The following is a 12362-nucleotide window of genomic DNA, read 5'->3' as shown; positions in this document are numbered from 1 at the left end:
CACAATCTCTTCAGTTCAGAAAACAACTTTTCAGGGAAAATAATTCCCAAAAATGTTGATTTTTTTTCTGAACAAACACCAAGATCCAGCTCCCCCTTCATGAGGGAATTGTGAAAGCAAAATTAAGCACCAGCTTGTAAGGCAGTTAAAACACATTTTAAAATGGCATAGGAGCGTACTTTTTACAAACGTAGTCACAAGATGCAGTTTATACTTAAAAAAACTTTCGATGCCCACAGTCCCTTTACTCCAATACTCTGCAATAGATTTGTCAACCAGTGTGGAGTCCCACAGGATGTATGAACAGTAACTGTTCCAACTGCTTCTCAGAATAGAAACAATAAGCACATTCCATTTTGTCCTTCATTTAGTAACTTGCTACAATGTTGTCCATTAACTCTGAACCCGCTGATGATTTCAAGTACTGAAAAAGATGCTAGGCATATTGTTCTGGCAATCACTCCAGTAATTATCTGAACATTAGTCTTGGAATGACACAGGACAGCAAAAAAAAAAAATAAGCCCTAAGCCTGAAAATGGTCAAAATACACTGATTACAAAAAATGAGAGGTGGCAGGCATTCATTCTTGCCTTCCTAAAAAAGACAGGGGCCTGCCAAAGGCACTGTAATTTACATTATGTAGGCTCCCTGTCTCACATCAAGTCGCTCCTGCAAAGACATCTAGTCAGCCTGGGAGAGCGTTTTAGGTGCAAGAGGCACAGCAGAGGCACAAACGCGAAGCCACAGCTAATCCCCTCCAGCACGTGCGCAGCCAACAAACTCAGGCTCAGCCTATTGAACCATTTGTCCTGGTGCAGGCAGTAGTTCAACAGCAGCAACGCTGTAGAGACAGCCTTTACAAACCACCTTTTTTGAGTAAGACAGAAAGAAACTCTGCTCTACTGTCCTCAAAACAGCAAAGAAATGTGCCATTTTTGGACTGAGGTGTTCACAGGTTAAAGGCAAATGATCCTGACTCAGTACTTGTAGTAATCCAAACAGACAGACAGGCACATTAAGTATGTTGGTTGTAGAGGCCAAGGGTAAGCACATTCTTAAACGCCAGCAGTAACAACTGAGGTGTTGTCTGCTGTCCAGGTGATCTGTAAAACAGGACAGATAAACTCAAAGTGCAAAACCACAAACTAATCTCCAGGGAGTGCAGATTGTCACCAGCCTTTCTTTCTGAAGAGGGACAGTGACTAACACCTCATCTTTGAGGTCCACAGGCATTTTTACTTTGAAGCCTCTCTGATGAGGTTAGAGGGAGAAAGCTGAAAGCAACTGGAATTGAATGGTCTCATTTTGACTACCATCTTCCATTAGTCTGTACTAGCTCAATTCCCTACTTCCCCATAAGAGAGAAGAAAAAGAAGGGGTACATTTCTTGATATTTCAAATGATTCTTTAATTTTGTTCCAGCAGGTGTGATAGAAGATGGGTGGTAAAGATAAGCAGTAAACTGAGCTCAATGTAGTAACAGTAACAGATGTAGTCACCATCTAGATTTCTCTCAGCCCTTCACTAAGGGATTTATCTTTTAGGGTTTCTAGAATATTCCTTAACAGCTTAATGAAATAACAGACAGAACAAATATAATGATATAATTCAGAAAGTGATGTGATGTTACTTCCAGCTCAGAAATAATAGCTTGCATTTGAGACTTGACACCATTGTAAGCGAAAGATCCTCCAGCAATTTCCAGAAACTGAACATAAAAATGGTCATACAGATCACACAAAGGTGCATCTAGAATAGTGTCCCAGCTCTCTGATCTACAGCAAAAGTCCAGGGAAAAAGTACAAGAGAAAAAAAGTAAGCAAGAAGTAAAGCTTCTCCAAAATAACCTCCAAATTTCCTAAGGATTTGTGTTTTCAAAGTTTCCTGAGCTCTACAGAGGTTGTGTGTCTCTCTGATGAGATCAGCTGATGTCTGAACTTAGACAGGAGGCCTTAGCAGAAGTAGACCCCAGCTTTCACGTTCCTTTTAAACTGACCAGCTCAGAGCTACCAGAGAGTTCTACCTTCCATAAACTTCTATGACTGGTCAGCTCCACAGTAAAAGACTACAACCTCAATCATACCAATCGAGGTCAGCTGTAAATTTATAAGACATTTAAAGTTCTTTTTCAAGAAGCCATTATGAAATGCCCACAGAAAGTTAAGCTAAAAAAAAAACCAAGTGAGACTCGTATGATTCTCTGATCCAGGTGGAAAAAGGAACAATATATGAAATATGGCATGCTTTTCCTGAGATGGTGGGTACTGTGTGTGCTTCTAATTTAGAGACAGTCATTTCACAAGAAGAGTAAATCATGAACATCTCCAAGAGAGTGGGAGGATAGCAAGGGGAGAGAGAAAGAAATAGTATGCCAGTGAGAGATTCCCAGACTGGATCTTTTCTAAATTAAATTCAAATGTCAGTGGCAAGTTTGGGGAAAAAAAAAAAAGCACACAGCATGCAGAGATGCAGACATCAGAAACAGTCCAATAGCCTGCAAAAGAAAGGGGGAAGAAAGTTACCTTTTGTTTTTTTGTGCCAGGGGCAGGGGTAACCTGCAGCATATGTGCTGAAAATGCTGCCAAATGTTGAGGAGTATAGCAAAGAGAGGTGTGGAACACAGAGGCACTGTGAGAGACAGCATCTTCCAGCTTACCAGAAGTTCAGCTCAAACTCCTTCCTGACACTTTAAGGAAGACAGTATGTCAACAGCTTCTACTAAATTTCTACCAGAATTCTTAATTGTTCGTACAGTAAAGAAAAACACAGGCAGATGAGCCACATTATGCTGCTAGGACCAAAAGGTCAGCTACCTGTTACCTGGGCACATACAAAGGGAATGAAGTCTGCCTCCTCAGGAGGTGTCTATAACCACATTCTGGTTCTGAGACACACAATGAATAAAAAAAAAAAGTACTGGACAACAGTCTTAGTACTGGACAACATGGCCCCTGCTTATGTCATCTTTAATGATGGACTGCCAGGGAAGGTCTTCCTGGCTTGAGCACAAGACAGTCCAAATAGCCTCAGGTTAAATGACAGGGCTACAGGAAAAGCATTTACTGAGTCATTCTCAATTCAAATGTGCAATCTCCATTATGTTCAAAGGCCATTTTAAGCACATACAAATGTCCTTAATGTTTTGATATGGCTATTAATTGGGATTATCTGACTCTTAAAAAGGGAAAAGCATCCCCTGGTTTAGTGCAAGATAAGTACTAATTTCCTGAATAAAACTGCACAACATGTCTTTCAGCATGCATTCAGACTAACTGGCACTTCTGTTTGAAGATACTGAAGGGCAAATCAGAGAATTCCCACAAGCACATGGAGAAACAAAAGATTTTTTTTAATTTCTTATGAATTACCAGATATGTGCCATTTTCAAGGACTACTGGCAGATCATCACTTATTCCTTTATAAGTAATTACATCTTTGTACTTCATAAATCCTGCTGTGAGTTGTATCCAATTACTACAGTTCATCTCCTCACTCACAAAAAGTTCTCTGTTGATGATATCATATGAAAAACTGTAACCTGTGACCAGCCTCTACTCGAGTTACCAATTAGAATGAAAATGGGCATCTATGCACACATTAGAAAAACAAAAAAGCCCTGTCTTTCATATTCTATAATGTTCTTCCTTTTTTCTGGAGCATCTCTACTACTGCAAACTGAACAAGACGCACTATCTATAAAAACACTGGCTTGTGGTAGTTGAATATTGATATATTTACATTGATGAAGTAAAAATGACCGCTAAAATGACCACTGTCCTCCTCAGGGGCTACAGTTTCTATCATGCTGAGACAATGTACTTTTGTCGTGCATTAGAAAATACTTGCTTTAAACTAAACTAATTGTTCATTTCCTCCTCCACCCATTTTCCACTTCATAGGTGTAACAGGTTTTTGGTTGCTCTGTGAGCCATTTAAGGGAAGCAAATTATTAGAAAAGTAACACACTGAGAGAAAAATGTGGCTTTTCAACAGCACCATGTCTCTCTCGTGGTTCACAACACGCTTAAATGAAACTTGGCCTGCTAAAATTGGGGATCAATACAGTACAGTGGGAACAAGGTAACTGGGTTTAGAGTATGAACCAAGCTTCTAATTTAGCCTGAAGGTGATTCAGGCTGTATAAAAGAAAAGGGATAAAGTAGTAACAACATTTATGTTTTAGAAGCTTTATATAGCAATTTGCATCTTTCTAGCAAACAACAGTATTTGGTACAGGTGTCTTTAGGGTGTGGTATTACACGTCCCTGTCACATCTAGGAACACATTAATGGCTAGAAACAGAAGTAACACATTGCTGCCCTAAGTTTTACAAGTAAAATGCATTTAAAGTATCAGATTATATTTCACCAAAATCTAAAATTGTTAAAGAAGCAATCTTACCAGGAAAATGAGGTATGATTTCACCATCTAGTTTGTATGCAACACCAATTTTGATTTCTGGAAATACATCTAAGATATCCAATTTGGTAAGTGCCAATCTACAAAGAAACATTACTCCAGTTAATCAAGTTCAACAACTCATGAATCTTATCACTCGTAAACAACAACAACAAAGAAATATAATACTGATTTCTGCTAACTGCAATCCATTTCATGTGGCACTAATCTACTATTCGGTCTGACTTCAAAAAAAAAAACCAAAAAACAACCACCACCCAAACAAAGCAATAAAACAAAAAGCCTTAAACATCCTTTTTGTTGCATCCTTAGATCTAGTACAACAAGAAAATGGCAAAAATCAAAGAACAGGTATTCTCTGGTTGAAATGATTGGTCTATAGCTTAAAGTGGTATAATTTTAATGATAATATATAATTTGTATTTTTAATGAGCATGCTGCCAAGATACTTTATGACCATTCATGAGATGGTTTTATTTCATGATGCCTGTTGCTGTCTGTTCCTGTCCTCTGCCAATATTCCTGTCCTACAGCAACAGCAGCAAAATAACCAAACACTGGCTCAGCAAATACCTGGCTGCATCTTATTTTAAATTAACAATCAACAAATCAATACTAACAGTCTGAATGTTACTAATTAGCATATGTACAATTTACAGTAATCTGCATCATTTCATGATTTTATGTCAGTTTGCCAGCAAAGCTGTCGAAAACACTCACGCAGTAAATCCATTAATCATGTAGGCGTATCGGAGTGAGACGAGGTCCAGCCAGCCACATCTTCTCTTTCTACCAGTGGTAACACCAAACTCTTTACCTCTCAGTTGCAGCAATTCTCCAATTTCCTAACAAAGAGTAAGACTATCACATAAGTGTGTTGGGTTTTTTTGCTTTGAAATACATCATGCAGGTGACTACTTAACAACACTTTACAATATACAGTAAATTACCTTAAGAAATTTTCATAGTGCTGTCTGCTGCGATGAAAACAGAAACACAAAACGCTCTTCCTAATTCATGAGAATGTTTTTTTATGCAAACTTTTCAAAATTTGTTCCTCCTCTAGCCTTCTATTCCATAGAAAGGTTTAAGAAACTTACAACCATATTACAACGGTTTACAATGGTTTACAAACTTGTAAGCTCAGTATAGAGTCAGAAGGTGGAGACATCCAAACACAGTCATCTACTTGCATTTAACCATTAACTCTAATTTAACATAAGAGAGACGAGACACAGCAAGATATTTCACCCAGTCACAGGTCACATCTAGGGCTAATAATACTCACATTATCTTGTTCTGTAGGAAAGGCACCGATTCCAACTCTTGTTGTATATGCTTTCACAACTCCATACACTTCCCCAACATTCTGTGGTGGCATGCCCAGACCAGTACACACACCTCCAACTGTGCAGTTTGATGAAGTCACAAAGGGATACGTGCCTATTAAAAAATAAACTCAATTGTTTTAGAAAATTATTAAAACTTGGTTTTAAAGTGTCGGGTTTTTTCAAAGATCTAACCTGGTGATAAATAGTACTTGCATTGCACTTACCTAGGTTTTACAACACTAAAAACCAGAACACAAAAAAAATGTATTCTGCAATCAAGAACACATTCAACGAGCTCTTAGATTTGTACATACATTGTCCACCTCTACTGAAAAAGGTAGAAATCTTACCACTTACTTCAACTGGTACAGAGGGAAAAGTTGACTACATAACAATTCTGAACGATACAGGTAAAAAATTGGAGTAGGACACCAGAAAGCCATGCCTTGCTATCTTATATATGATATACTCACCAACAGAACAATGCAAAAATTTAAGTGGAGATTTAAGAAAACTGTATTAAAAGGTTAGAGAATACAGGTTTGCCATTTTTAATTTTGAGAGAAAAAATAAAATACAATCTCTACATACTGGTCAGCACACTATAAGGATAAGAAACCGCAATAAAACGCAGAGTTCTGGAATGAACAACTTTGCTTCCATAATCAAATGAAAAAAAATAATTTAAAACAGAAGACTTCTGGAAGGTAGTCTAGTTCATTAGTGGTAATAGTTTGTTTCTAGTTAAATAGTTATCCTTCATTTAAAATGCATCCTGGACTGCAAAGAGAAGAGTTAAACATCTCAAAATCCTTAGGTTTATAGCTTCTTTTTTTTTTCTTAAGTAATGGAAAAATGAAACAGAGTATGACCGTTCTTAGCTGAATTGTGAATAAATACTTCAGCCTCATAATAACTGCACATCATCAAGAAACTTCTACCTCACACATCAGACTTTTTTTCGTCTTTCAATACAAGTCAGAGATTGGTAAGAGAGGAACAACCAAGACAAAAGCAACTGAAAGCAATAGAGTTCTTTCAGCAATACAGACAACTTTAAAAAGTCAAAATCCTTCAGAGACTGTTCAGTGAGGTTTTGCAGATTAGCTTCAGGTATCTCTAGCTTCTTTTGCTTAATTCAAATTGCTCAAGAGGAGGAAAACCCAGGCTTAAAGGTGACAGTAACAGCAGTTTGCAAGCATTAGTCTTTATCTTTCTTAAAACACAAAGCAGTTGAGCTTTTCTTTACTGACAGGTAAATATAGCAAGTAGAGGTCAAAAACAGAGTCAGTGAGACAACTCTTACTCACTTTTACCTCCCAGTCCGATATATTTACATTGGTTTATTCTCACTCAGTGTTTAAAAACAGGAGACCACACATCCCCAGAGCTGCACCCCCACCCCCAGACAAATGCACATGTGAGCTTCATTACAGGCTACAGGAAAAGGTGAGGGACTGCAAGGCTGGGGATTTACCAACCTCACTGACAAGAGCCACATATTCATAAAACTCACTTCAGTATTAAGACTTCTGTGCAACCAGGCACAGATAAAGGCCTTATTCAGAATGCTTAATGATCAAATTTGGCATGGTCAAACCTTTTGACTAGGGCTTGTCTATTGTTAACCCAAGTGTCCAGTCTACTAAAGGTGCATACCTAAGGAGAGCAGATATTCTGTGTGTGGGTCTCACAGCACAGGCATAAAAAAAAGATATCTAAGTGACCAAAGCAACTCTGTATATATCACAGACACATCTGATGAGTTTCAGACTATTTGCATCTCCTATTTAATTGAAATCCAAAATCCTCACCACTTACAAAACAACCACCTAGAGTTTTCTGTAAATACCTCAGTTTTGCATCAAAGATTTCCCTGTGACAACTATATTTGAAGAATTCTTTTCTCTTTGTTTTTTGATTTGTTAAAAAAAGAATGCATCCTTCTAATATTCAGATAATCATCGGAAAACTTGGTGCACTTACGGTGACTAATCTAACACATATCTTTTCCTCTTAAAGGAAGAGGCTTTCAAATTCAGTATGTTTGGAAATGCCCAATATCAAAACTCCAATCAGTTGAAAGCAGAGTGTATGTCAATTTTGTATTTGTTTGACAGCACTCCTTAGAGGCTTCAATTTCAGGCTTTAGCATCTTTCTAGCAATAAAAATGATACAGTTACAAGGTTAAAGAGACTGAAGAAAAATGTGACAAAATGCAGGAGTCAATCACAGAGTCTATGAGATGTATATATATATATATATATACACACACACAGAGGTATAATAAATTACCTGTTCTTACAATATAATGACAACAAAGCATAAAAAATAAGAAGCTGCTTCTATCTAGAAGCTTCTGATTTTACTGGCAAAATTACAGTGTTTTAAGAAAACTGCACCATTTTTAATACCAAATTGATTGGGATAACCTTTTCACTCTTGCCTCATTAGAAATTAGTGACACCTTTCCTGACATTGTGAAACAGTAGAAAACTAAGTGTTATATAAAGACTTTAGAAAAAAGGCAAGTTGATATTCCAAAAGTCAGGAAGTATTTTGCATATACACTTTGCCTCTTAAAGTTCTCCATTGCTGTTCTCAAGTCTTTTGCATAGATGTATAGAATTGTGAGTTATTACAGACACTGACGTAATAGGTACACTCTAAGAAAAGCCACCTCATCATTACTGTTCTTCAAATAATTACTCTAGGGAGAGTCTAAACCTTTTTGAAATACTTTAATTAACACACCCACTCATCCACCCCTTACTATTTGCTAGTAATATAGAGCACTGTTCTTCCAAAATACAAAACACTTCTGCCATAAGAGCAGCTAAGCACGGAAGAGTTTATATTTAGTGTTCTTCTTTCACAACATAAGTGTATAGCAACGTGTCTCAAAAAGGTCATACCTACCAAAATCTATGTCCAGCAGTGCTGCATTTGCACCTTCTACTAAGATCTTCTTTGGTGGTCCATGTAAAGCCTCATACATGAAATAAACACCATCCCTTACCATTGGTTTTACTTTTTCCATGTAGCCCTGAATAATACAAAAGACTGGTTGTATAGCATAATTTCATTATGATAAAGACAGCCCGAGTAGAATTGCTATTGTTACCTCATAACAATGCTCATATTCCTTCCGAAAAGGAAAAGCAAATGAAGAAATGCTAAATATGACATAATATGTCATATTGGAAGGAAGAATGTGAGACTTAGATTTACACAACAGACATGTATGCTCTAGGAGGAAAGAAAGAAAAAAGAGGTGGGAGTGGGAGCAAAGAAATAAAATCTAAACTTCTGGAATACTTAAGAAATATTCAAGCATGATTATAATCACTATACTTTACTGTATTTGGTATTTCACTTCCGAGGGAATTTCACTTCTGTCCATCTGAAGCCAACAAATGCACACAATTGTAAATTGTAATTTGTAAGTAAAAGAAAAAAGTTACTTATTGGAATTGGGGGTCAAATGCTTGAATGCCACTGAGTAGCTGGATGCAAGAAGCCAGTAATTTTCAGATTATCACTTGGTACAGAGTCTTCTTCCCCATTAGAGACACGTGGAAGTTCTCACTTTAACAATTTACTTCACATGAAATATAACACTTTGTCTTTCAGAACTGAATCAAGTGCATTAGCATAACACAAGTAATTTTCCTCAAGCTACAAATACATGTTTTTTTCCACCCTAACAACGAGTTTTAGACATTCTAATCCTAATGTGCATTAAGTAAACTATAAAGCATTATGAAGAACTCAACTAACAGATTTCTAGGTCTAAATATTGATAAAAATACTACAACTCAACCTCTGCAACAGGCATTATTTAAAGTAACAAAAACAGAAGTGCTATGAACTTCCAAATATTCTATTCTAGAGCTGTAGAAATGAGTTTAGTGACAACTAAGGGTACAAGAAAAATGGTTTCTTTGGTCTGATTTTCTGAAAGAATTAAACATGTAGTAACTCCCTGTTCCACACATATCACAATGGTTTTAAACACTGTGTCACATTTCTAAAGGTAAAAAAAATCTCATATAGTTAAGTTCCTATAAAAATTATGAACAAAAAGGCTGCGTGTAAGGGTAAGACACTTCACAACTTTTTCAAATAAGTTGGATGAGTGCAAAAAAAAAAAGTGAACACTAGTGAGAAATCTCTCAGCTGTCCCAATTGCAGGGAAAACACCAAATCAGAAACTGTAATTTACCACAAGACTAGTTTGCTGGCAATAAGGTTTCATTAGCTCTGCTACTATCAACTTACATTTTTCTGTGTTGCTAGACACAGGTCGTTTTTCTTTTCTTAAGGCTTGTTACTTAGAATAACAATTTAGGTCAGTTTCTGACACAAGGAATTAATATTCCACTTCACAATGAAACATATTTTCCCCAGCTACAATCCTGGGTCTTTTAATCCTAGGTAGTATGTCTGAGCCAGGGGAATTAAGTAAAAAATGATTCTCCATATGCAAGCCTTTTTCTTAAAATTTACAGTATTTCTCTTGAAACCAAGTACTGAAATGCTGCATGAAGTGGGATCAAAAGTGTCCTTAAGGATAGCAGACTCTTCAAAATGGATACATAACGATTTTCCATGATATGTATTCTAACTTCTCCCACAAGCACAAGCATCAGTCCCCAAGGGATTTACATATCAGTATCTGCATACAGTGATCATAAATTTTAAGATACAGAAGCAGGCTTACCTTGAGCTTTTCCAATTCCCCTTCAATATCTATCTTTAAGGTAGGATATATTGCTTTGTACTGATTGGCTAACACTTTGAACCTGGAAGGCAAAAATGCTTCATTACAGTTTTTGTTTGTTTGTTTTCTGCCTCAATCCCCCACCATTAGGTTTTACTGGTTACATATCTGCAATAATTTGGTAATTTAACAATTTTAAGTAATAAATTACATTAATAATTGACTATGATTTAATAATATTTAGATAAAGGTATTTTTATATTTTAAAATAATCTTGATATAAAAAAAATTAAATTAGGAGGAACCAGATGTAATTGCTTACACTGGGTACTACCCAGAAGCTCAAAACTAGGCTTACAAGAGTGTATTAAAATACAGAAGTTACCTCTCAGAAAATTCATCGAAATCAGAGACAAGATCACACATCCTGAGTCCACTTCGAGCTGCCTTTGAAGAATACACTGGACCAATTCCTTTTTTGGTAGTTCCCAAACTTGCAAAAGATAATAACAGGAGTTATTCTTGATATAAAACTAAGGTTTTTCTTGAAAGGCAATACATCCTCAGCATAAAATAAAATGCTGTTAATTGTGAGCATTTAACCTTGTTTTAAGCATTTAAAACAAGATACTTCTAGTATGCGATCTAGTTTCAGAATATCACTGTTTATACACACAAATATGTTAATCTTATACATACTTCTGGTTTTAAACCAATAGCTTTTCATACTTAAGTGAATTCTTAAATATTTATTTGTACGCGATTCCCAACTTTTATACTCAAAGAACGGAATGCAAAGAAAACATCCTTCAGTACTAAGAACTGAAACTAATCAAATACCTTCTAAAACACTGTCCTGAAGACCTAAAGAAGTTCTCCATAAAGTAACAACAAAATCAGTATGGATTTCAAGTTTGTATACAAGAAATATTTAATTTAATTCCAAATACACGAGTTGGAGTCAGGAAAACAGAAAACACTGCCAAGCATCCAAGAGTGGCAATGATACTCAAAATGCTGCATGTTAAGAGTTTAGGGATGGATTTTCCACTGCAGTTGATTCTGAAAACCTGAATTCCTTCTTCTCCTTACCTGCCCACTTTGCCTGAAAAGCTTTTTTCAGCTTTAGTCCGTGATATCGTAACATGTAACTTGCTTGCACTGATTTTACTGTGAGAGAAGTACTAGTTCTTCTACCAGAGTCTTGCTAAACAGCTATCAAAACGGAGCCAACCTGCACTCGTTACGGGCAGATTATCAAATATCTTCCTCATAACTCTCAATAGATTTAAGGAACTTTCTAAAAAGTGCAATGGCTGCAGCATTTTCAGAAATCTGCTGTATATTGCTAAGCTGAGTTTTGCACTTAATTTAAACTATTTTGGTTTGTTTGTTTTTCCTGACCAGACACACAACCTTATTTTCTTCAATTATAAATTCCGCATACACAGAGGGGCCCATATTTCTTCCAACTGCCTTGAAGGTACTATACCAGAACCCAGTTCAAGAGGGTCTCCATTTCAAGTAGGAGGCACAGGTCATATCTGGATTTTATGTTAAAAAGTATCAATTGATACGTGAGTAAACAGAAATACAGTTCACTATTCGTTTTAATTAGGTCCTTAGTGGTTTGTATTGCATTCAACACAATAATTTTTTAAAAAATACCTGGAGTTCTTCCAATTAGACTCAAAATCATGTAATCTCAGGGACTGATGTTTACCTCCAGTCCCAAAAACCAGACATTCTAATCAACTTTGCATCACTCAGTATCATTTAGCCAGACCAGGATACTGTGGATTAAATAACTCACCCCAATTCATACCCTCCACAGAGAATCTTTTTAAGGAGGAAGAGTTTCCATTTATTTTGTTTCATTATGACATA

At 36.4% G+C, this 12362-nt stretch overlaps 1 protein-coding gene across 1 annotated transcript in view; it reads right to left on the bottom strand.

Moving 5' to 3' along the window:
- Nucleotides 1–12362, bottom strand: part of ADSS2 (adenylosuccinate synthase 2) — a 38201-nt gene that overhangs the window by 1928 nt on the left and 23911 nt on the right. Inside the window, exons 6-11 of the mRNA XM_050314635.1 lie at nucleotides 10861–10968; nucleotides 10476–10557; nucleotides 8672–8798; nucleotides 5709–5863; nucleotides 5141–5265; nucleotides 4403–4500 (exon numbers count right to left, since the gene is read on the bottom strand). Coding sequence (XP_050170592.1) covers nucleotides 4403–4500; nucleotides 5141–5265; nucleotides 5709–5863; nucleotides 8672–8798; nucleotides 10476–10557; nucleotides 10861–10968 — 695 coding nt within the window. The remainder of the gene's footprint in view (nucleotides 1–4402; nucleotides 4501–5140; nucleotides 5266–5708; nucleotides 5864–8671; nucleotides 8799–10475; nucleotides 10558–10860; nucleotides 10969–12362) is intronic.

This window comes from Myiozetetes cayanensis, unplaced genomic scaffold (genome assembly GCF_022539395.1).
Source record: "Myiozetetes cayanensis isolate MyiCay16 unplaced genomic scaffold, myiCay2020 scf2-11, whole genome shotgun sequence".
Classification (NCBI taxonomy): domain Eukaryota; kingdom Metazoa; phylum Chordata; class Aves; order Passeriformes; family Tyrannidae; genus Myiozetetes; species Myiozetetes cayanensis.
The sequence above is the reverse complement of the archived record's forward strand: the minus strand, read 5'-3'. Positions and strand labels throughout refer to the sequence as shown.